The sequence below is a fragment of the Lutra lutra genome, chromosome 8, assembly GCF_902655055.1.
Source record: "Lutra lutra chromosome 8, mLutLut1.2, whole genome shotgun sequence".
Lineage (NCBI taxonomy): Eukaryota > Metazoa > Chordata > Mammalia > Carnivora > Mustelidae > Lutra > Lutra lutra.
Window position 1 is genome coordinate 57,124,366 of NC_062285.1, and position 24,451 is coordinate 57,148,816.

A 24,451-nucleotide genomic window follows, 5' to 3' on the forward strand; every position below is an offset into this window, starting at 1 on the left:
GGGTGAGGACGTCGCTCCAATCTCCTTCGGCGCGGAGAGCCTGGCTGCCCAGACTGCACCACGGGTGGGCTGAGATCTGGAGAAGCTGGAGAAGCCCCGCTCCTAGCCGCGGTGGGGTGGGGGATGCCTGGGGCCAGGGGCGCCCTCCGCGCGGCCGCCAGCCTCCCGGCGGCCCTAGGCGTAGTCCGGCGTTCCGCCACGGGCGGCAGCGCTCGGGGACGCGCCGGGTGGCCGCCCGCACCTCGCCGGGGAGGGGCGCGAAGGGCGCGCCCCAGTGGCTGTGCAGGGCCCGCCCCGGCCCCGCCCTCGCCCTCCAGGACGTCCCGTCGGGAAACCCGCGAGCAGCGCGGCGGAGCGGCTGCGGCTCTGTCTTGGCGCGACAGGTAAGTGGCCGAAGCAGCCGGCAACCCTCGCAGGCCCCCTCGACCGACCTCCCCCCGCCCCGGGCCTGGAACGCAGAGCTCTCTCGCTTTTCGGGACTTCCCCCCACTCGAGCTCACGTCTGCCAGGTCCTTGCTGTCCACCTCACTCCTCCACCGACCTACTCCTCTTCCACTTCCTCCTCACCACCCCCCGTAGTGAAATGAAGGGGTTGGGCCAGACTGCTCCTAATCTGTCGTGGTGGCCTCTAGCTCCTCCCTCGGTAGGACCCCCGCCCCCTCCATCTTTGAAGATGAATGAAGGACTCAGACCTCTGGGACTTGGAGGGGTGGGTAGGAGAGGGACAAGCCGTAGCCATCCCTCCAGGGTTCTACAGCCTTTTCCCTTTACCCATCCGTGCTCCCACATCCCTTCTGTTCTCCGTCTTCCCAGATTGGGCCACCCCATGTGCTGCGTACAGGAAATCTTTCATAGAGATATCCTCCTGCCAGTGCCACGTTGCTCCTGAGTAGAGGTGGGGTCTCAGATGACCTCTCTCTGGTGTCGTGGGCCTTTTGGGAGTGGGAGCTGTGTGGCATTGTGGGAAGGCAGTCTCATGGGTGTTCATGACTGTGACTGTCACCAACTTCCCGATTTCCCCGTCACTTGTTCTGACAAGCCCCAGGCTAACTGAAAGGAGAAACCGTTTGTTACTTGCCCCCAGAGCAAGTCATCCCAGACTCTGACTTCTGCAGAGGGTAGGACAGGGCTCTTCTGTGTGTATTGCTGAAAGGGGGCTAAGTTTGTCAGCAGAACTTAAAACAGACCCCTCTATTGGCTGACGCCCATTGCAACAGCTCCAGTAAGGGTTTTAACACTGTTCCTCCGGACCCCACAAATGCAGTTTACAGGCACTGGATGAGGTTAGCAACTCTAGACCACTAAAGAGATGTGTAGGCTTCTGCTCGTTTTACCAAAGAGGCTCTTTTCACCTCTCCAACACATGAGCCCCATCCCTACCCATCAGAGGAAGGGTAAAAAGGATGAGACAAACAAGGTAAGGTGAGGGGTTTGAAATATACTTTGGTTCCTATTATCCTGCAGAAGCCAGTATCACGGCACGCAGAAAACTACTTCCAGGGGCATTGGGATGGAAAGGGCGGGACTGTCAAAGAGGGAGTCTGGAGCCAGTAGAACCATGAAGGAACCCCTGGCTGCCCCAAATGGCCTCGTCCTTGGTAATCACTGCCCGCAGTCGGCAGGACAGCTCATACCCACCCAGAGCAGCATGGAATAACTCACGCCTGGAAAGGGGAGGTGCTGATGCATGTTGGATTCCCTCTGAGATCAGAAACATCTTAGCCCAAGTTCAGGTGTCCCATTCAGGACATAGGACCATAGGCTTAGTCCCGGTAGCCATTGCCTAGAACGGAAGTCAGGAATAGGAGGGGTAGCTAACCCTAGGAACTTGGGAGGCAGTTGGGTATCATAAATCCAGGCAGCTGACTTAGCTCTGTCTCTAATTTAGCTGTCTAACCTTGGCCAAATCACATAAACATTCCCTGGGTGGGGAGCAGATGAGAAGGTGTCCATGAAAATGCTTTGGCAAAGCTCCAAGCAACAGCCAAGTAAGAGGCAGTGTGGTGTCATGGTTAAGACAGTGGGCTTTGAACAGACCTGGGACTGAGTGCAAATCCGACCTTTGCTGCTTCCTTGCTATGTGACCTTGATTAAGTTGCTTAACCTCCCTGTGCTTCGGTTTCCTTACCTGTAGAATGGAAAAGATAATGGTCACTTGGCTTGCCAGGGTGAGTAGTGATATCAAGCGTGGTATTACCCCCAAGCCTCCTCTGGCTCACACAGACCTCCCCAGCTCTGGAAGTGAAGCTGAGGGTCAGAGGCCGTGTCTGTGTACCGGAGGGAGCCAGCAAGGGGCCGTGCCAGAAACATGCGGGTGAACTTGGTCCTTCACACGGCATTCTGTCCCACTCTGGGAAAGCCCAAAATGTCCGCTCTCATTCAATGAGAATGAGAGTGAGGGTTTGAATAAATGAGAGGTCAAGTGCAGGGCAGTGCCTGTCTCTGTGTTGAGCTCAATGCTGTAATTGTGCTGTGTAAAAAGGCTCACACAGTGAACAAGGTTGGGTTCAGTCTGGGGAGAAAGAGGACGGTTAGAAGACTCTTTTGTGGGACCTGAGAGCCCCATGGGGCCAGGTTATTCTCCTGTATTCCGTGCAACCTGGTCCTGAGCCCTAGGTAGGTTTGAAGGAAGGAAGAAACCCAATCCTCATCCTCAGCTCTACCTCTAACAGAGAACAAAGGACAGATGGACCAAGGCTGTGGAATAGCAGGCCCAAATTCCTCAGGGCTGTAGGATGCTGTGGGGCTGAGAAGGCTAGGTGGGTTGGTCTGGAAAATCATTCTGGAGGCCAAAGATGGAGGATGAGGAAATTTAAAGACAGGGAAGGAGAAGGCGAACAGGATCTAGGTAATCTGAGTCTAGACCTGTTGGTTCTCCCTCTCTCACAACATCTAGTGGGGAAGTCCCACACAGGGGGGAAGGGTGGGTGATGAAACTTAGTAACAAATATACGGGGGGGATCCTGAGGACAGGACCATGCACCTTAGTCTAAGAAGGCTTCTTGGAGGAGGGGAGGAGTCTGAGGAAGAATTTGAAAGAGAAAAGAACACTGCTTGTTTAGCAAGAATATAAGGGAAAGGTGGTATGGAGGAAAAGGTAAGGCAGGGAGGGTGAGTGACAACCAGAAGTCCCTTGCTTAGGCCAGTGTTCTGCTACAGATCAAATACAGACCCGCTCAGATTGTGGAAGGGAGAGGGGCAGGAGGCAGAGGAGGCTGGCAGGCAGCTTCTGCTGAGCCTCCAGATGTGGGGAGATAAGTATGCGGTCTGGGATGACGGTTTTGAGAGAGAGGAAGAGGAGGATCCAGCAGGCAGGGAATGAATCAGCAGGACCTGGGAGTGGGCGTGGAGTGAACCTGACCTTGAGAAGGCACTGAAAACTACCCGAGGTGCCTGGGAGTGGGGCAGGGGCAGGGGCTTTTTCAAGGATTTCCGGGCTGGGGGCGGGGGCGCCGGCGCGGGAGCGGGGAATTGGGAATACCCACCAACTTGGGGGGGGGTGGAGACCCTAAACTCGAGGGCTTGGCAAGTTGAGTGTGGGTGGTCCTGGGTAGCTGTCCTACCGCGGGGAGCAAACTGTGGGATGAGGAGAGAAGTTCTGCCCTACCCCCTCACCACCCCCTCCTCAAATCTGGGGCCCTGCCTTCAGGAATACCGTTGGGGCCACCCCTCCCCCCTTCCGTTCTCCCCCTCCTCCACTTGGGCACGGAGGAGCCAGCAGTCTCTGAGCCTTCCTTTGGAGAACAGTTGCACATCCCTGCCACACCCGACCCAACGGGTCTGGCGGTCCTCCAGTGAAAAACCTGTGAGCTGCTGAACTTTGTTTGGTCCCGTATTATTTTGATTTTCAGTGGTCTTTGCGGACTTGGAATAAATGAGCAAACCTTTATCGAGCACCGACTACATGCCAAGCACTGTTCTAGGTGTACCTTGTGAGCAAATTTGGGCTGCGTTTTTCAATGGAATATCCGTGTTTGGGTAACTTTGGCTTAAAATGTTATGCAAACATAAAATGAACCTAGATACCAAGGTGCGGGGGGGGGGGGGGCAGGGAGTGGAGAACTGGAGAGACTAGCTACAGAAATAACTTTCAGTAAATCTTTCTGGGGAAATAGGCCACAGTCCTGCTGCCTGAATCTTGAGGAAAAGTTGAAATGTCTTGAAGGTGTAATTAAGGGGAAAGTGAAAACCTCCCAGCATTCTGTAATCAAAAGGGTGAGAGGGTGGGAGGAGGGGTTTGCAGGAGAGAACTCGCTAAGCTTAAGAACAGAGGAAGTGAAGTGAGTGTTGTGTTTGATGGAGAAGTGCTGGTGACAAAGAATCCTCTGGCCCCAGAGGGCCTCTCCGTGCCTCCCCTCCTTCCCCAGACAGGTTGCTTGAAATTAACCTGCCCCCTCCCCAGCCTGATGTCTAGCTCCACACACCTGCGCCCTCGGTGAGATCGGTCTGACAGTCATCACTTTTTCGAAGAACCTGTAATTGAGCTGTAGTCTGAGTAACTTGAGCAAACATCCCCGTGGTGGTGTCGGCTGCTTACTTCCTGGCTGCCACGTCTCCCGGAGGTGAGCGGCTTAGCAGATAAACAGAAACTTTGTTACAAAAAGGCCACCTGGCTGGCAAGGGCGTGTTCTGGGGTGGCTGACTCGGGTTGTCACAGAAGCTGAAACTTTGCCTGGGACTTACAATTTTGTCATTGTTAAAGCATTTGTCGTCCTATGTAGGCTCTGGGGAAGGGCAGGCGCCAGGGAGGGGCGGGGCCCGTGTAAGAGTGACATGGTGGGTGGTGGGGAGACTGGGGAAAACAGCCTGACCCCAGGCTCAGAGGAGCCTAACCCAGTCCCCACCCACCCAGGTGACCTCCAAGAGGGAGGTAAGAATATGAGAACAGAGCAGTGGCCTGGGAATTGGGAGACTGGCATCTGCTTCTGGGAGCCACAAGCTGTGTGATACTAGGGAAGTCACCTAACCCCTCTGGCCTGGCCTGTAAGAGGAGGGTGCTGGACTCATGGACAGACCCAGTCAAAGGGGCCCACTGAGGGTGTGACAACAGAGTGTCACGGAACTCAAATGCTTGCTGCTCTAAGTGCACTCAAAATATGGTCTAGTGAGGGACGCCTGGGTGGCTCAGTTGGTTGGGCAGCTGCCTTCGGCTCAGGTCATGATCCCAGCGTCCTGGGATCGAGTCCCACATCGGGCTCCTTGCTTGGCGGGGAGCCTGCTTCTCCCTCTGCCTCTGCCTGCCATTCTGTCTGCCTGTGCTCGCTCTCTCTCCTCTCTCTCTGACAAATAAATAAAAAAAAAAAAAATCATAAAAAAAATATCGTCTAGTGAAGCCGGCGTTTACCCCTGTAGCTTGGAATAGGTCACTTGAACCGCTTGGGCTTCATCTCCTTGAACAAGCATTTATGGAATATCTACTCCCTGAAAAACCCGGGCTAGACTTTGCAAGTGACAAAACGGGTAAAACACCCTGCCTCTCTGGCCAGGCGCTCACAAAGGGGTGAGAGACAACAGACTCCTTTAAACCCGAGGCGGGCAGTGAGGAGCCCAGTGTGGAAGCACTGGGGCAGGAGGGACAGGAGGGTGGAGAGAGGAATTCTGGGAGATCTGAAGGGGCTTCTTGGAGGAGGCTATGATGTAAAAAGGAGGGACGGCACTGGGTCACTGACTTTCAAACTTCTGTGACTGGGCCTAAATAAGAAAGACCTTTTACAGCAAGACGTGGTGCCCGCTCACCTACAAGGGTATCCCAAAAGTCTTAGGGCGCTTTTACACTTGACTCACATCAGAGGTATGAATTCTACAATCACAGAAAAGCATCATTTGAAAATGTAGGAATTTAAATTTCTTTCACTTTTATTGAGTTTTAGGAATTTTATTTTACTTTATTTTTAAAGATTTTTATTCATTTATTTGACAGAGACACAGCGAGAGAGGGAACATAAGCAGGGGGAGTGGGAGAGGGAGATGCAGGCCTCCCACCAAGCAGGGAGCCATAGAGGGAGCTCGATCCCAGGACCCTGTGATCATGACCTAAGCTGAAGGCAGATGCATAATGACTGGGCCACCCAGGCGCCCCAGTTTTATGAATTTTAAACAACAAAATTTTCTTTTTCATTTTGTATCAGGACACGTTTATCATTTCTAATGGGCAGAGACAAGCATAAAATAAAAATTTGTTCGTCAAAATTCATAAAAATCAGGTAAAAGAAATTTTAATAAAACTTTCAAACGACGTTCTTGAGTCTATAGTGTTTACACTTCTGAAGTTATTAATGCTTAAAACTGCTAAGACTTTTGGTACACTCTACATATGTATATGTAATAACTGTTATGAAATTTTTAAAAAACAACACCCATATTACATGCGATCCACTTTGGTATTTTCTTTTTTGTTCTGTTCTATTCTGATCTTTTTTTTTTTTTTTAAGATATTATTTATTTATTTGAGAGAGGGAGAGCATGGGCATGGGCAAGAGCCAGGGGAGGGGCAGAGGGAGAGAGAGAAGCAGGCTCCCTGCTGAGCGGGGAGCCCCGATGCTGGGCTAAATCCCAGGACCCCATGACCAAAGCTGTAGGCAGACACTTAACCATCGGAGCCACCCACGTACCCCTCTATTCTCATCATTTAAAGAATATTTTCATGCTGATTTGCAACACTTTAAATTTAGTCCACAATCCTACAGAGTTGTAATCAGTGGTTTGATAGACCATGGGGCTGGGTAAAACCTCAGTGACAGAAAGTAAGCTTGTGTTCTGGCTAGTGAGGCCAGAGAGGCAGGTCCCATTTGTTCAATCTAAGAAAGATTCCTGGAGGAAGAGGATTTCTGGCATCATCTCGGTAATGAAACAAGATGGTTCATGTGTGGCAATCCCTAGCATGGCTGGAGGAAAAAGCATTGGGAATTCCCCTCAGCAGTAGCAGGAGGGGAATGAGTGGGTGAGGGCTATGGACATGTTTGCCAGTGGTCCTGGAGGCCAGGTGTGGGAGCTCAAATGTGAGGGAGCTGTACAAGACACTGGGGGGAGAATCCTGTGAAGCTGTCCAAGTACTACATACAACAGGGACTACTCCTTGACCAGGCTGGTGGAGGGCTGACTCCCCACTCTTGCTAACCACACTTCTGGGAATCTCCCATGCAGACACCAGAAATCCTGAAACCCCAAGTCTTCTGGCTTCCATCCGATTATGTGTCCCTTCTGCTGGGCTCTTTCCTATTGCCCACATGCTGAGCAAACAGAGACCTCGTTCCTTACCGCCACGGCTAATCACAGGTGTCTCATTTCATTTCAGGATGTGGTTAGTACCTTGAGGAACTGCAGTCTCCAGACAGCAAGGCTTAGACAGGCAGGCTGAATTGAGAGAGCAGAAGTCTGGGAAGGATTCAATTTAACCCCAGGTCTCTTTGTCCAGGGGAAATAAAAGGAGCAGAGGTGAATCCCACTGCAAAGGACCACAAGGCAATGCCCGGACAAGGGAATTGGAGTGATCTGGGTGATTCTAAGTGAATCAGTCAGGGAGGACTTCTTGGAGGAGGTGAGTCACAAACACTTGGCAGCAGCTGGTAACTAAGCTCTTACCAGGTCTTTGTTTCTGACTGTGCTCCCTCTTTCTTGCTGGAGTGGGAGGGTAGACAGAATGTATCAAGGAAGGTACAGCCTGCAGGATGGTTCAACATTGTCATGGCAAACATCCCCCACTTTTCAGGCTCTGTTATTTGTGCTTAGCTGGGGCAGTTCCAGAATTGAGGAGGTGTCTAGCTCAACCTCTTGTGCTGGCCCAGCATAGCTCAACCTTTAGGGCAAAAATCTGTCTCTCCACTGTATCCTCATTCCCTCCTTGAAGGCTTCTTCCAACCCAAAGAGATCTACCTCTTTCAACTTAGCACTTCCCATCTGTGCTATTATTAAGTTTTAATTTTATTAATTCTTGAAGAAGTAATGTCATCAGGGTTCAAAGTGCAAAAGGGTGTTCAGTGAGAGCTCTTTTTCCTGATCCCACCTTCTCCTTGGACAGGTGCTACCTGGACTCAGCACTAGCAGTTCTTATTCTCCAACTAGATTTTAAAATCTCTTGGGAAAAGGAATTCTCTCCTATTGCTCCCTATCCCTCTGTGTCCCAGCTGTTCTCCCACCCCATCACCCAAGGGACTTTTCCTAGCACCATATCCTCCCTCCTGATCCACACCGCTACTATCTTGGGTCAGGCACCCCCCCCCAACCCCTCTCCATTAGCCATCCAGTTGCCAGTCCGATCCATCTCCTAGATACCCTCCACCAGCTGGCCTACTGTCTTCCTGTAATGCTGGGCTCTGGCTAAGCTTTTGTTGCTCCCATACCTCAGGTCAAGGCAAACTCTTGTCATGATGACCCAGTTGCAGCCACCTCTCCAGGCCCGTCCTCAGCGATTCCTGTCTTCATGCTCCCACCATACCAAACCACTGGCAGTTCTCTGCTTGGCCGTGCTATCTCCTGCCTCTAGACCTTAGTCTGTGCCATTCCCTCTGCCTGAAATGCACTCACCTTGCCTGGCCAGCTCCTTCCTGTGGGTGAGTGCTCAGGCCAAGCTCCTCCCACTGAGGGACTTCTTCACTGCCAACACTCTTCAGCACTTGCTGAGTTTCCTGTGTCCTCTCTTCCTGGGCATCAAGGCTGCCTGTCTCCCTAGGTGATTTCCATTTAAAACTCTGACTTCCCCGGGGCACCTGGGTGGCTCAGTCATCAGGTGTCTGCCTTTGGCTCAGGTCATGATCCCAGGGTCCTGGGATTCAGCCCCACACGGGGATCCCTGCTCCGCAGGAAGCCTGCTTCTCCCTCTCCCACTCCCCCTGCTTGTGTTCCCTCTCTCGCTGTCTCTCTCTGTCAAATGGATAAAGAAAATCTTAAATAAATAAATAAATAAATAAATAAAATCTGACTTCTCAGGTCAATTATACTTCAGTTGAAAAAAAATCTGACTTTTCCAGTTGAGTCTATGGTCCTTGAGGGCTGGACTTGCTCATCTCTGTCTCCCCCGTTGCGATGAGGAAAACAAGTTTTGAGAAAGACAACTTTGTTCTTCGGAGTTGCTGCCTTGGCATTTTATCGAGTATGATTACCCTACTCACATCTAGAGTCTGGACGTTTCAATAAGGACTTGAGTTTAGAACACCTGCCAAAAGTTTCCACTTCGCTTTTAGTGGGGCACCTTTTTAAAATAATCACTTAGGAGTTAAGCCCAAGCAAAGTTACTGACCTCTGTCCCAATCACCTTTGAGTATAGGTGCTCTCTGTGTCTCCCGCTTGCAGGTGGCCCCAAACTGAGGACGGCCTTTCCCCCGGCTCATTACGCCCTCTCCCTTCTGGGATCGGTAAGTACAAATCAATCTTGTACCTCTGCTTCTTCCTTTGTGTGGGTGTGTTGAAACTGGGCCTTCAAGTCAGAATGACCCCATGGGTTTCACTTCCCCAAAGTGGGACCTCAGATGCTGGGGGAGCGACCTGCCAATCCCGTGGGGATGGCTTGTGCCTCCTTGCTCGGCAGGTCGTAACCTGAATATTCTTAATTCTGTATATAAGCTCCCACTTAACACACCTGTCTGGCAGAGTACCTGGCACGTAGCAGGTGTTCCCAGTGCTGACAGAATGAACACATTTCCTCTCCCGACTCCTGATACAAAATAGTTGCTCAGAGAGATTTTGTTCTATTTGACTTTTGATGATGCTACTGAATCCACTGTTATAAAGAAAACCCTGTGTCTAGCCCTGCTCCCTCTTGAGATCACAGTGGGCCCATCTCCCCCATATCCAAGTGACTCCAGACACCAGGCTTCTCTCCACAGGCAGGAAGGAGCTTGTGTGTTTAAATGACAGCATTAAGTAGCTCAACCGGCATTACTTTTAAACAAGACATGCCACCAGTAATGAATGTGGCTTTGGCCAAGGACCAGGTACTCAAGGGTAATCGCTGGGAAGCTGAGCAGGGATTTATTAATTATAATAATAGGAATAATTGATAGCATTTATCAAGGGCTTATTATGTGCCCAGCACGCTGCTGAGTATTTTGCAGACATCATCTCTGATTTCACCTCATTGTAACCCTGTGCATTAAGTATTCGTTACCCCCACTTTCTAGAGGAGGAAATGGAGCCTTAGAAAGATGACCTACTCTGTCCCAGGGACACACAGATGCTAACAATGGAAACTAACACTTTTTGAGAACTTGCTATGTACACAGACTGCTAAAGTTTTTCCATGAATTATTTCATTGAGCTTTAATCCTTACAACAACCCTAAGAGTAGTTGCTATTGTTACTAGAACGGGCAAAACTGGGATTTGTACCCAGGTCTCTTACCACCAACATCTAGTGTTTAACCAATAAGCTTTATGCTTCCAGGGGCACCTGGGTGGCTCAGTTGGTTTAGTGTCTGCCTTCAGCTCAGGTCGTGATCCCAGGGTCCTGGGATCAAGTCCCAAAATGCACTCCCTGCTCAGCGGGGAGCCTGCTTCTCCCTCTGCTGTTGCCTCTCCCCCTTGACTCCCATATGTAAGTGCACACACACTCTCTCTCACATAAATAAATAAAAGCTCTAACAAAAAAAAAAAAAAAAAAAAAAAACACCTTATGCTCCCAGAGTTCTCCACAGAAAGTTTTGCACTCATCCTTTGAGCTACGCGACTTTGGGCCTAAGGGTAGAAGCTGGTGAACACGTAATCCCATTTATGCCTGGAAGATGTTGTCATAGAACCTCACGTGGTTTTTTTTTCTTTAATTAAATATGAGTAGATAGAGAAAAATATCTGCAAAATACATGTAAGGGTATAGAGAATAACATTTCCACCAGTAGCCGCCATTCCCACACATTTTCTTCCCTCCCCAGAAATTTTGGTTTTATTATTCCTTCAGGGTTTTTTTTTCCCCCTTCATTTTTCTTTATAGCTTGACCACCCATTCATTTTTGTGTTCATAAACAGTATCATTAGTTTCCCAGGTTTCTGAATTTTCTGCAAGTGGGTGCGTCCTGTTTGTATCTTGCCGCGGCCTCCTGTCTGGTGCTGGCGACTGTCCCATGCAGCTGCTTGTCAAGGTAGCTTGTGCTTTGTCACTGCTGTAGAGTTCTCCGTGCCGTGGGTATTTCTCACTTGTTCATTCTGTCGGTGGACATGGATTGGTTCTAACTTGGACCGTTGCACTCGGCACTGCTCAGAGCTTTCCCGTACGTGCCTCCTGGCTCATAGATGCAGGAGTTTCTCTGGGATATAAAACTGGGCGTAAAATTGCAGGGTCATTGGGTGTGTATTTTTTTTCTTCTTCATAATTTTTCTAAAAGATTTGTTTATTTGAGGGGCACCTGGGTGGCTCAGTGGGTTAAAGCCTCTGCCTTCGGCTCAGGTCGTGATCCCAAGGTCCTGGGATCGAGCCCCACATCGGGCTCTCTGCTCAGCAGGGAGCCTGCTTCCTCCTCTCTCTCTCCGCCTGCATCTCTGCCTGCTTATGATCTCTGTCTGTCAAATAAATAAATAAAATCTTTAAAAAAAAAAAGATTTGTTTTTTTGTTATTTGAGAGAGAGAGAGAGAGCAGGGAAAGGGGCAGAGGGAGAGAGAATCCCAAGCAGGCTCCCCACTGAGCATGGAGCCCAACCCGGGGCTCCATCCGGGGACCCTGAGATCATGATCTGACCCGAAACCAAGAGGCAGAGGCTTAACCGACTGCACCACCCAGGCACCCCTGGGTGGGCACATTTTAAAATTTTGCTTGATAATATCACATTGTTTCCCAAAGCCGTTACGTCGATTAAACCTCTTCACGCAGAGTTTCGGCATTTGGTAATCCCAGATCCGTGGGTGTCACAGTCTCAGAGTAGGAGAGCAATGCTGAGTCTGGTTCCTCATCTTGTGGCTAGAGGAAACTGAGGCACAGAAGAGTGATGTGATGGGGCCGAGGTGTGGTCACCATTCAGGGACAGAGCCTGGACTCAAACCCCAAGCCCCCAGACTCCCTCCACACTGCTGCCTTGGCTCATTTCTCTCTCTCCTCTCTTCCCTTCTCAGGCTGAGGACCCAAGGAGTGGCTGCTACAACCTATCGAGCTATTTCCAGGGTCGGGCGCAGCACTCGGAGCTGACCCGGCCAGGGCCCCCTTTGGGTCCTGAGGATGCGGCTTTTCCGCAGACGCCACATGCCCCTGCGCCTGGCCATGGTGGGCAGTGCCTTCGTGCTCTTCGTCTTCATTCTGCACAGGGATGTGAGCAGCACAGAACAGGCCACCGAGAAACCATGGCTGAAGTCCTTGGTGAGCCAGAAAGATCACGTGCTGGACCTCATGCTGGGGGCCGTGAACAACCTTCGAGATTCGATGCCCAAGCTCCAGATCAGGGCTCCCGAGCCCCAGGAGACGCCCATCTCCACAAACCAGTCCTGCCTGCCTGGGTTCTACACTCTGGCTGAGCTGAAGCCCTTCTGGGAACGGCCACCCCAGGATCCCAATAGCCCCGGGGCAGATGGGAAAGCATTTCAGAAGGACAAGTGGACCCGCCTGGAGACCCAGGAAAAGGAAGAAGGCTATAAGAAGCACTGTTTCAATGCCTTTGCCAGTGACCGGATTTCCCTGCAGAGGGCCCTGGGGCCAGACACCCGACCCCCTGAGTAAGTAGCCCCCAGAGTCCTGGGGGGAGGCCAGGGTTCTGCCTTAGGTGTGGCTGGTGCGGTCATGGCCACGGGCCAAGTGCCAGGTAGAGAGCTGCTGGTGATTGTATGACATGGGCAAGGATTTCCTCTAAGCCCTCCCTTCTTTTCCTGACCAGTGCCCTTATCCTCAGGCTTGGTATTGTGGTCAGGCCAGAGGCCCAGGGAGACTGTGACAGTAAAATGACCAAGGTGGTGGGATACAGAAGGAGGAGCTCAGGTCCCGGGACCTGGCACCAGGGTAAATGGGAGGGATGGTTCCAGATTGCAGACTTGATGGCCCGCCCTCTGCGGAGGCCTGCCCAAGAAGAGCCTGTGGGACTCTGCCATTGAGCTGTTGAGAAAGGGCTGTTTCCGGACAGGAGCCTGGATGGTCAGGACCATCCCTCCACCTCCTGGCTTCCCTCTCTGAAGGGCCATAGGACCAGGAATTCATTCCAGCCTCCATGTGGAGCCATTTTTACTTACCACCCCAGGCAGTGAACCAACACAGAGATCTCTGAGCTCCGAGCTTGTCCTGAGGCTGCCATGGCCTGCTCACGTTGTCCTCAAGTCATAGATTTTGTCTGTCCCAGCTCAAGAGTTAGATCCTTTCTGGCCTTTTCTCGCATGGCAGCCCCCTTCTAGAGTTCATGAGTACTTAGGGCTGGGAACCTAGGAGCCCTCAGACTTGGACCAAGTATCAAAGTCCTAGATGGTGGGGCCACTCAGAGTTCTCAAGAGCTCCTCAGCAGGGAGGGGTGTCAGGCAGGCGGGCAGCCAGGGGAGGAAGTTGGGGAATCACTTCTGGAGAATTCGTAAGAAATCTGACAGCACGGGGCGGGGGGGGGGGGGGGGGGGGGGGATAAGAAAGGCCGTCAGGGGGCGCCTGGGTGGCTCAGTCAATTAAACACCTGCCTTCAGCTCAGGTCAGGATTCCAGGTCCTGGGATGGAGACCCGCATCCGCATCCAACTCCCTGCTCAGCGGGAAGCCTGCTTCTCCCTCTCCCTCTGCTGCTCCCCCTGCTTCTTCTCTCTTTCTCTCTCTCTAATAAGTAAAATAAAATCTTAAAAAGAAGAAAGAGAGAAAAAAAATAGGCTGTCAGCCCAAATGATTCCCTGAGGTCTAGGATTCCCAGCATCCCACCCCCAGCCGAGGCAGAGTGTCAAGAGTGTGGCGGTGTGGCCACGTCCCCAGGGTAGCTGGAGACGATGAAGACACAGAATAGGTCACAGGAAATTGTGTGTGATAGTAGTATCAGATTACAGGGAATTAATGAGGAAATGGGTTAGAGAAGCACTGTAAATTGTAAAGAAAAGAGCCTTTTTCTCTCCTGGAGTACGGAAATTGTAGTCACTTTTCTCAGATGTCAAATTTGCCCTTTATTACTTCCCCTTGGGGACCTCCAGATTGGATTATACTTTTTGCAGCGCACACATTACTGAGGAAGAGAGAGTCAGCCCTGGGAACTCCTGGAGCAGATGAGAGAAGTCAAGTGGAGGGCAAGGGAGCCCTCTGCCTCAAGCTGGGGCACCAAGCCAGGGGTGGGGCAGATGGGGTTTGGAATGGGTTTGCTAGGACCTGTGCAGAGGCTCAGGGTTGGTGGAGAATCAGAGTGAGCCAGGAACAGGGAGCAGCTCCTCCCAGCCGCACGGGAGAGCAGAGGACGGTGATGGCAACCTGTGGACAGGGCTCTCCCACCCCCTGGAGCTCCTGAGGACCTGGAGAGCTGTATCAATGCTTCCTTCCTCCTAGATGTGTCGACCAGAAGTTCCACCGCTGCCCTCCACTGCCCACCACCAGCGTCATCATTGTGTTTCACAACGAGGCCTGGTCCACACTGCTGCGAACTGTGTACAGTGTGCTACACACTGCCCCTGCCATCCTGCTGAAGGAGATCATACTGGTGGATGACGCCAGCACTGATGGTGAGGCTAGAGGGGGCCCAGGTGGGGGAGCCATTGTCTCCCCTGGTACTCCGGAAGGAGGGCATGTCCTCTGGGGAGAGCACGCACCCCCACTACCTGTGGCCTGGTACCACTGATCATAAAGGCCAGGAGCAGGGAGAAGGAAGGGGAGGGAGAGGAAGGTAGGGGCAGGGGACACATAGACCACATTCCCAGAGCCGAATCTTATTCCCATGTCAGCCGGTGAGCTCCCAGAGCTTTGCAGTTCTGGTTTCTGAGACTTAGAGCTGCCCAGCGCAACCCCCCGTCAGAAGTGGTGGGAGAAGGCAGGGCAGTGGGTGGCAATGCGCCTTCCTCTCCATTTCCTACCTGCTAGAGCACTCTTCTACTCTCGTAAGAATCTGCCTCAGAAGCTCTCCTTGCTGTAGTTGGTGAGAGGTAAATGAGGTTGCTACCCAAGCTTCCACCCTTTAAAGAAATTCCACAAATTTCTACTGAATACCCCACCTGGCATCGTCCTAGGTGGAGGAGATACCATGACAAATGACAAATGGGACAGAGCTGCCCTGTAAAGGCCAACAACCTGCATAGGTCAGAGGGCCGCTTACGACACCCAGGAACTCAAATCCTAACCCTGACTCTTCCGAGCTCTGTGACCTTGGGCAAGATCCTTACCCTCTCTGAACCTCAGCTTCTTCTGAAAACGAAGACAACTGACTCCCTCACATGATGGGCGAGGGCTCAGAGATGGGGATAAAGGGGATAATTCACGCGCCATGGAGTACTTAGCATTGAGTAAGCACTCCAATTTATTCTTTGTATGGGAGCGATGCGCTGGCAGGGTCCCTGGCCAGGTGTTATTTCTGCGTGGTGTGCCCAGGGTGGCCCACGGTGGTGGCCAGATGGAAACACGCGTGTCTGGGGAGAGAAGAGGCTCACCAGGGCATTCTCAGAGGAGAGAATGGCACAAGCAGACTTCTAGAGACATAGGTGTGTTTGTGAACTATTGAGAGGTTGGATTCGGCTGAAGCTGAGGTTTGTTGTAGGAAATGACACTAAAAAGATGTTGAATTGAAATTCACACCGTGCTCAGAGTATTTATTAAGTGAGTCTTTGAAGGTGTTTAAGCTGGAGAATGATCTTGTCTCAGAAGGGCCAGAACGGGGACAGGGGCCGTGGGACCAGTGCGTTCCCCTTAGGCTTGGCACAGCCTTCTTGTAGCACATGGCGTCTCTGTCTCCCCTGGTATGGCCTCCGGCGCCTGTGCTCTCTTCTCAAGGGCAGGAACTGATCCCACACTTCCCAGTATAAGCCCTGAGGCCCCTCCAGCTTCCTGCTACCTTCTGACCTTCCCCAGTCTCTCTCCTGCCCTAGAGTAAGACTGATGCCAGAACAATGGAATGGGGCAAGGCAAGGCGGTGGAAGGAGGAGCTGAGTGTGAGAACCGTGTCTTCAGGGTGGTCACATTTCCCTGGGGAGAACAGATACCCAGCAGGACCACTTACAGAGCAAGGGCAAATCAGCATCAGGGATGTAATCATAGGGTCTGTGGATAAGGAGCTAGAGATTGGTCTTCCAGAAGGGAGGAACAGAGAGTTTGGCAGACATGGGAGGGGCGTGGGCGGGCCCTGCAGGGAATCTCGGTAGCAATGGGATGGTTGGAATGAGAGCAAGGGTATCAGCTGTCCTTCCTCTCAAACTGGGTTCTCTGGAGACCCTTCTCCCCGCAGACCTTGGCTGCCCGCCTGGGCGGTGGGAGTTCTAAACTGTTTCAGCTTGTCACCCTTCAGAATTTTGAGTATCCGGGGCGCCTGGGTGGCTCAGTGGGTTAAAGCCTCTGCCTTCGGCTCAGGTCATGATCCCAGGGTCCTGGGATGGAGTCCCGCATCAGGCTCTCTGCTCAGCGGGGAGCCTGCTTCCCTTCCTCTCTCTCTGCCTGCCTCTCTGCCTACCTGTGATCTCTGTCTGTCAAATAAATAAATAAAATCTTTAAAAAAAAAAAAAAAAGAATTTTGAGTATCCAAAAGGGAGAGGTCTTCTGACTAGGTAAGACAAGTGACATAAGGCCAGGCCTGCATGGGTGGCCTCTCAAGGGCACGGCAGCCTGTGCCTAGTGGGATGGACTTGGCAGTGGCCTCCACGGCTCCTCCAAAGGGCCTGCCCCTAGCCAGCCCCCAGACATGTGCTTCCATTCTCTCTGGCTCTCTGAGAGCCAGTTCTAGTTACCCCCAGTCACCTGCCTAAAAAACCTAAAGCAGTCCTTTCCTATTCTTCTGCAGCCTGGCCTCTTTGAGAATCTGTTATAAGCATAAGATATATCTCTGCTCCCTCCCTAGAAGAGTGTACAATTGTTACACCAAGGTGCACACACCTACGTTTTTTGCATGTAATTCCAGGGGATTTGTGGACCCTAGGATAACCCCACCTCGAGGCCTTTCGGACCCTAGAGGTGTTTCAGCAGTGGTCAGTTCCTCGGGGGAAAAGGGAAAAACTCAGATCTGTGGCCAGAAATTGCCACGGTCCACAGCGGGATAAAATTGCCCACATGTTTGACCGTTGGATCCGATTAACCGGCTCCCATTACGCACACAAAACAGGGGCTGTGTCTCTGCGGAAACACAATGTCCATGCTCTTGCGCCCTCCTCCCCTGGTGCCCCGCAGTAGAGGTATGACCATAAGGACAGACCTTTTGATACTGGCCTGAGAGGCCTGGTGCTAGGCTGGGGATCTTTCTCTTTCCCCCTTTGGAGTCCGAAGCCCAGGCACAGATTTCATTCCTGCATGGCCCATTCAGCAGCCTGGTACGCTTCTAGTTCGGCACACTCTGCGAGCTTCTCGAAACTGGCCCTTGAGGCCCACCGTGCCCCCAACAGGGCGTCCCTGTGTTGAAAGTCCTTCCCAGCCCCTTGGGGAATCTGAGGGGGAGGGAACCTAGGCCTCCCTCCTGTGGGAGTTTGCTAGATGGATGGAAGGAAATCAGATACACCTGGGACCCAGAGAGTCAGGAAGTGAACAGGATCCTCAGTGAGCAAGTTCCTCAGGGAGAGAGGGGTGAGGAGGTGGTGGTGGCCATTGCAGGGGGGTGGTGCTATAGGAAGGGAAGGAGGGAAGGGCAGCCCTAAGGACACACACTGTGAAACCCAGGGAGGAGACCTTTGGGGGAGCACTTGGGATTAGCTCAAGATTTCCATGCCCCCCCTTCCATCTCCCCATGCTGCTCAGAATTGGAGTGACAGGTCCTCTCGTGGCCTCCTAAACTCTTAGTAATACAGGTTGGGAACTGTTCAAAGCCTCTAATTTTAGCTGAATTACAACCTCCAGTGTGGATTTCAACAGGTGAAGTTGCTTTATCACTTCTCTCTCCTACCTCCGTACATGTTTTATAATATAAGAAGGCCTCTCAATTGTAACTCTGGGTCCCAGATTTTCCAGGGAAGCTTCCATTTTGCTGTTTCCTTCTGTTTCTGCCCGTAGAGAAATTCCATTTCCACATGTTCATTTCATCCGCCTGTCTCCTCCTTACACCTGGAAGTGGAAAGTGGCCGACAAGGAATCTTGATTTAAGTTTGAAAATTCGGCCCCGTATTCATATGTTCTATCTGGACCAGTGAATCGTAGAACATTCCCAAAGGGTGTCATACTTGTTTATTTATCCCTTTATCCTTCCAAATGGATTAATCAAGAAAAAATTTCCCAGTTGCAGTTAGATTCAAGGCTGAAAAGAACACAGATGGGCATGAAAACAGAATAAACACAAACAAAACAGGAAAAATTAGAGAGGAAGTCTTGCCTACAAGAAAGGCTTTTCTGTTCTTTTCTAGCTTTTTTGGAAGCCAAGGAAGAGTGGGGCAGCCCCCAAGAGAAGAGTAAACAAAGGCAGGCGTTCACTGATTTGCTTAATAAGTATTCTTTTTTAGTTACCTACAGGGCACCACACCCTGGGCCGGCCCCTGGGGCTACAGCAGTGAACCTGCTGGGCAAGGTCTCTGTCTTCATACAGTTTACTTTTTTAATGAGAAAGACAGAAAATATATAATCTCAGATAATAAGTGCTCTGAAGAAATTAGAGGAAAAAGAAAAAGAATGCAGGATGCAGGATGATGGGCTAGTGAGTAATTATGGAGCTGCTGTAGTCATGGTAACCAGGAAAGGCTTCTCTAGCTGGTCGCTGCTAAGTGGAAAGCCCCTGAGGTTAGGTGTGTTAATGGGGCAGAAATAAGGCAGCGGGGCTGTAGCGAGCAAACAGACAAAAAGACCACTGGTACAAAGTGAGTTGAAGAGATGAGCAAAACTGAATCCAAGACCTTTGTAAGCAGTGGTCAGTGTTTGGATTTATCTGTGTGTGTATCTGTGTGTGGTAAAATAGGCATAACATAAAATTTACTATCTTAACCATTTTTAAGCGCACCCTTCGGTGGCATTTAATACCTTCAAATTGTTGTGAAACCATCCATCCATCATCACCAGAACTCCCTCATCTTCCCAAACTGAAACTCTGTACCTTTTAAACAATGACTCCCTCTTCCCTCCTTTCCCCAGCCCCTGTCAACCCCCATTCTACTTTCCTGTCTCTATGAATTTGACTAAGTATCTCATATAAGTGGAATTATTCAGTGTTTGTCCTTTTGTTTCTGGTTTATTCTACTCTGCATAATGTCTTCAGTGTCCTCCGACTTTGATTTCAGCTCAGGTCATGATCTCAGGGTTGTGGGATCAAGCCCCACCTCAGACTCTACGCTCAGGTGGGAGTCTGCTTGTCCCTCTTCCTCTGCTCCTCCCCCCACTCATGCTTGCTCTCTCTTGCTCTCTTTAAAATAAATAAATAAAATCTTTGGATTCCACATATGAGTGAAATCATACAGTATTTATCTTTCTCTGACTGACTTACCTCACTTGGCATTATACCCTCTAGCTCCAGCTGTGTTGTCGTGAATGGCAAGATCTCGTTATTTTTCGTGGCTGAATAATATTCCATTGTATATATACACCACATCTTCTTTATGCATTCATCAATTGATGGACACTGAGGTTGCTTTCATATGTTGGATATTATAAATAATGCTGCAATGTACATAGGGGTGCATATATCTTTTCAAATAAGATTTTTGTTTTCTTCAGGTAGATATCCAGAAATGGAATTGATGAATTGTTTGGTACTTCTATTTTTAGTTTTTTGAGGAACCTCCATACTGTTTTCCACAGTGGCAGCCCCAATGTACATTCCCACCAACAGTGCACAGGGTTCCCTTTTCTCCACATCCTCTACCAGCACTTATTTCTTGTCTTTTTGATACTAGCCATTCTGACAGGTGTGAGGTAATATCTCATCGTGGTTTTGATTGGCATTTTCCTGATGATGAGTGATATTGAGCATCTTTTTTTCATGGGTCTGTTGGCCATCTGGATGTCTTTTTTTTTTTTTTTTTTAAGATTTTATTTATTTATTTGACAGAGACAGTGAGAAAGGGAACATAGGCAGGGGGAGTGGCAGAGAGAGAGGGAGAAGCAGGCCTCCTGCCAAGCAGGGAGCCTGATGTGGGGCTCGATCCCAGAATCCTGGGATCATGACCTGAGCCCAAGGCAGACACTTAACAACTGAGCCACCCAGGCACCCCCATCTGTATGTCTTCTTTAGAAAATTGTCTATTCAGGTCCTTGGCCCATTTTTAAATCAGATTATTTGGTTTTTGGTGTTGAGTTATATGAGTTCTTTACATATTTTGGATATTAGCCCTTTATTGGATATATGATTTGCAAATATCATCTCCCTTCCAGTGGGTTGCCTTTTCATTTTGTTGATCGTTTCCTTCTCTGTGTAAAAGCCTTGTGGTTTGTTGTAGTTACAATTGTTTATTTTTGCTTTTGTTTCCCTTGCTTGGGGAGACATTTCCAGAAAAAAAATATTGCTGAAGTTGACGTCCAAAAGATTACTGCTTTTTTTTTTCTTTTAAGGAATTTTATGGTTGCAGGTTTTATATTTGGGCCTTTAACAAACCATTTTGAGTTTATTTTTGTGTACAGTATAAGAAAGGGGTCCAGCTTCATCCTTTTGTATGTTGCTCTCCAGTTTTCCCTACACCATTTATTGAAGAGACTATTTTTTTTTTTCTGCATTGTATATTTTTGCCTCCTTTGTCATAGATCGGCCCTATAAGCATGGGTTTATTTCTGGGCTCTGTATTCTGTTCCGTTGATCTATGTGTCTGTTTTTGGCCTTTGAACACTATGACTTGCAGTTTGAAATCTGGAACTTTGATACCTCTCTCTCTCTCTTTGTTTTTCTTTCTCAAGATTGGTTTGGCTATTTGGGATCTTTTGTGGTTCCACGCGAATTTTAGAACTATTTGTTCTAGTTCTGTGACAAATGCTATTGATATTTGCACTGATTGCTTTGGGTAATAAGGACATTTTAGCAATATTAGTTCTTCCCCTCCAAAGCATGGTATATCTTTCCATTTATTTGCGATTTGCTTATTTATTTATTTTGTTGTGATTTATTATTGTGATTTCCATTTATCTGTGATTTATTTCGACAATGTCTTATAGTTTTCAGAATATAGGTATTTCACTTCTTTGGTTACATTTATTCCTAAGTATTTTTTTCTAAGTATTTTATTCTTTAAAAAAAAGAGAGAGATTTTGTTTATTATTTATTTATTTATTAGAGAGCACATAAGTACTGGACTGATGGTGGTGGGTGAGAAAAGGGAAGAATCCAGCATGACTCCTAGGTTGAAGCCGCTGAAGGGATGCTGGTACCACATCCTGATACGGGGAGACTAGAAGCAGGCAGGTTGGGAGGCAATCTGGATCCATTTTGAGCGTGTTAGGTTTGTGGTGCTGTTAGACACCCAAGTGAAGATGGCAAGGCCAGGAGAAAAGACCTAGGAGCCACCTGCATATAGATGCTAGTTCAGACTGGGGGACTGAGTAGTGCGTGTGTGTTCAAGGTCACAGGAGTCTCATAGACTCCAGTCATGAGGAATGGAGTTGGGCTGGGGTGGTGGGTTGTTGAACGTGAATTAAGAGGCAAGCTTCTGGGGAACCTAAGAGAGTATGGATGGGCTCACCTGTGTCTCCACACTCAACTCCGCTCGTATCTTGGACAGATATCCGGTGGGTCCAGGGGTGTGACAGGAAGGAGAAGCATTCTTTAGGGGAGTTGTCTCACTCCCCTAGAAGGGCAGAGGGCTCATGCTCCGAGAAGCCCCGGGTCCAGCCTAACCACCTGAGACTGGAAGGAAGACGTGGGAGGAGGGCTTTGTAGAGCTTAGCACCCCCTGGGGTTCACAGCTCAGTGCTTCTCAGTCTCTCACCACAAAACCCACTTCCTATAATGCTTTGTCCTTGGGTTATTTCCATCACCATGAACTTCCTCTGAGCACAGTTAGGTGAGTGCTCAGGGGAAGCATCAGCCATGCTGAGAAGGTGAGGCTCCTGGTTGACATTCCCCCCTCCTCCTTCCTGTTAGAGCCAGCACATGGGGCGCTAGTTGGATTATGAGCCCAGGAGCTTCCTGAGGGCAAGACCCAGACCAGGCCCATCCCTGCCGTGGATAATGTCTGGCACCTGGGCAGTGTGTGAGCACGTGTTTGGAGAGCACTGGACTGCTGAAGCCAAATGAGTCTGATTTTGACCCCTAAATATCAGGGACAATACCCAGATTTCAGAGCATTTTAATCTTCATAGAAAAGATTAAGTAAGAAAGTCGACATTTAAGCACCCAGTTCAATGGTGGACACATGGTAGGTGCTCAAGTATTTGGGCATTGTGTGTGGGTGGGAGGATAAATCAATCATACCCCCCCAAAATTAATTGAGTTCAGGCCCCACCGTTTGTATAACACTGCATGTGAAGCAAGACCTAAGCACCAGGCTGATCCCACAGCCCCACACAGAAAGGCCACACTTCTGTCATGCCTGCCCCCTGCCTCTTCTGGAACACTAGGCCACTCCATTCTGCACAGTCGGGAGCAGAACTGTGGCACAGATGAACCGTAGAGCGGTGAATAAACCAATTTAAATAAGATTCAGAGTGGGTTTCAAGATAGATTGTTTCAGAAGAGAGCTATTTTGAAAGCCTTGAGGATTTCAGAATGAATAGCAGTGTTATGAAGTAAGCCCTCGTCACAGAAGGAGCTGGAGATCTCAGCAGAGCTATCCTCCCCCCCACACACCCCCAAATTCAGGATGGTTGCACCCATTACAGGCTCCCCAGCCCTGCACAACCCCAGGGGGGGTCACTGATCATCTCCCTGCAGTCGCCACTTCTCTGAGCGGCCAACTCACCCTATGACCGCCACAGGGCCGACACTTGGTACCTGGGTTTTTAAAATTTAATTAAAAAGCTACTCAGTATCTTTTCATCTTCTTAAAGATTTCTCCATGCAGAGGGGTTAATAAAGAGAATTAGAGCACGACTGCTCATGGCTGACCCAGCAAGCCAGAAATCAGCCTTTGTGTGCTTTACCTGTGCACTCACTTGGGAGGGCCCCGGAGACAGGGAGTCGGGGTCCTGAGAAAGGACTGCCGCAGGCCCCCAGGTGTGGGGAGGAGAGGAGACTGGAATCCCAGTTACAAAAGGTGGTGGCTGAGAAGATGCAGAGACCCAGGGGCAGCTGAGTGCCTTTGGCAGAAGTTTATCCTTGACTAGAGACCAAAGAACCACGACTCCGAGGTCCTGACTCGGAGACCGGGGCGGGGGTTGGGGGGGCAGTTCCTTAGGTAAACCGGCGCAGGATGGGTCCGGTGGGCTTGGGGGGCACAGGCGCTGGCCACACCCAGGGAATCGCCTCCTTTGGTAGGTGTCCGGGCCGGTGGGAGCCCCAGTGCACCCAGCTTGGTGCTCACCGTTGGGGGGGCACGGGGTTCACCACCCAGCGGTGAGCCAGCACCAAGGAGGCTGTCCCTTCCAGACTACTTGAAGGAGCAACTGGAGCAATACGTGAAGAAGATGCAGGTCGTGAGGGTTGTGCGGCAGGAGGAGCGGAAGGGCTTGATCACTGCCCGGCTGCTGGGGGCCAGCGTGGCCCAGGCGGAGGTGCTCACCTTCCTGGACGCCCACTGTGAGTACAAGGGGACCAGCCTTGAACCCGGGAGGCCCGAGGGTGCTCCTGTCCCGCCCCCCTCCCGCGCCCAGGCGGAGCAAAGATCTGGAGGGGCCAGGGCATCACCAAGGTCCCTGCTGTTTCTGGGAGTAAAGGAGGCTTGGGACTCACTTTAGCTAGCTTCGCATGCCCTCTGCTCAGTCCAAGGATGTGCTCTGGAACCCCCAGACTCCCCTCTCTCTTTCTTGCTTGCTCAGTACCTCATTCTTTTTTTTTTTTTTTTTAAAGATTTTATTTATTTGACAGAGAGAGATCACAAGCAGGCAGAGAGGCAGGCAGAGAGAGAGGAGGAAGCAGGTTCCCTGCTGAGCAGAGAGCCCGATGCGGGGCTCGATCCCAGGACACTGAGATCATGACCTGAGCCGAAAGCAGCGGCTTAACCCACTGAGCCACCCAGGCGCCCCTCAGTACCTCATTCTGAGCTCAGCCGGCAGAGAGCCTCCTGTCACTCATGGGAACTAGTTTGTATGGAGCTCTCGCATAGGGCCACACAGAGTGCAAAAGGCCTCCTCTTTGCCCCAAACCCAGACACCTCCCCTCCGTTGTCCGGAAAGAAATTGTTCCCTGAAAGCGGTGATATGTATTAGGGAAAACTCTAGACTCGGAGTCAGGAGACCTGGGTTGGCCTTCTGGCTCTGCCAGTAACTGAACCTCAGTTTCCCCATTTGTAAAGTAGGAATGAAGATACCAACCTTACTCACCAATGGCCAGATAAAGTAATCTCTATAGTTCACTGAAAATCTCAAAGGGCTAGATGAGTGAAGTGGATTATTATTCCAGAACCAGAGCT

General features: G+C 50.4%; 1 protein-coding gene across 12 annotated transcripts in view; it reads left to right on the top strand.

The window, feature by feature from the left end:
* The first annotated feature begins 242 nt into the window (after positions 1 to 242).
* The window catches only part of GALNT6 (polypeptide N-acetylgalactosaminyltransferase 6), a 34,908-nt gene continuing 10,699 nt past the window's right edge, over positions 243 to 24,451 (top strand). The window contains exons 1-6 of one of the 12 annotated variants that reach the window (XM_047740680.1): positions 243 to 383; positions 7,415 to 7,537; positions 9,289 to 9,350; positions 12,034 to 12,627; positions 14,403 to 14,575; positions 23,470 to 23,619. In XM_047740680.1, the coding sequence (XP_047596636.1) occupies positions 12,137 to 12,627; positions 14,403 to 14,575; positions 23,470 to 23,619 (814 nt within the window). In that variant the 5' untranslated portion in view covers positions 243 to 383; positions 7,415 to 7,537; positions 9,289 to 9,350; positions 12,034 to 12,136. Of the gene's footprint in view, positions 384 to 704; positions 896 to 3,020; positions 3,098 to 3,153; positions 3,390 to 4,076; positions 4,563 to 6,184; positions 6,204 to 7,400; positions 7,538 to 9,262; positions 9,351 to 10,977; positions 11,069 to 12,033; positions 12,628 to 14,402; positions 14,576 to 23,469; positions 23,620 to 24,451 lie in introns of those variants that run through there. The other 11 variants (XM_047740675.1, XM_047740668.1, XM_047740671.1 and 8 more) reach the window with 11 other exon arrangements.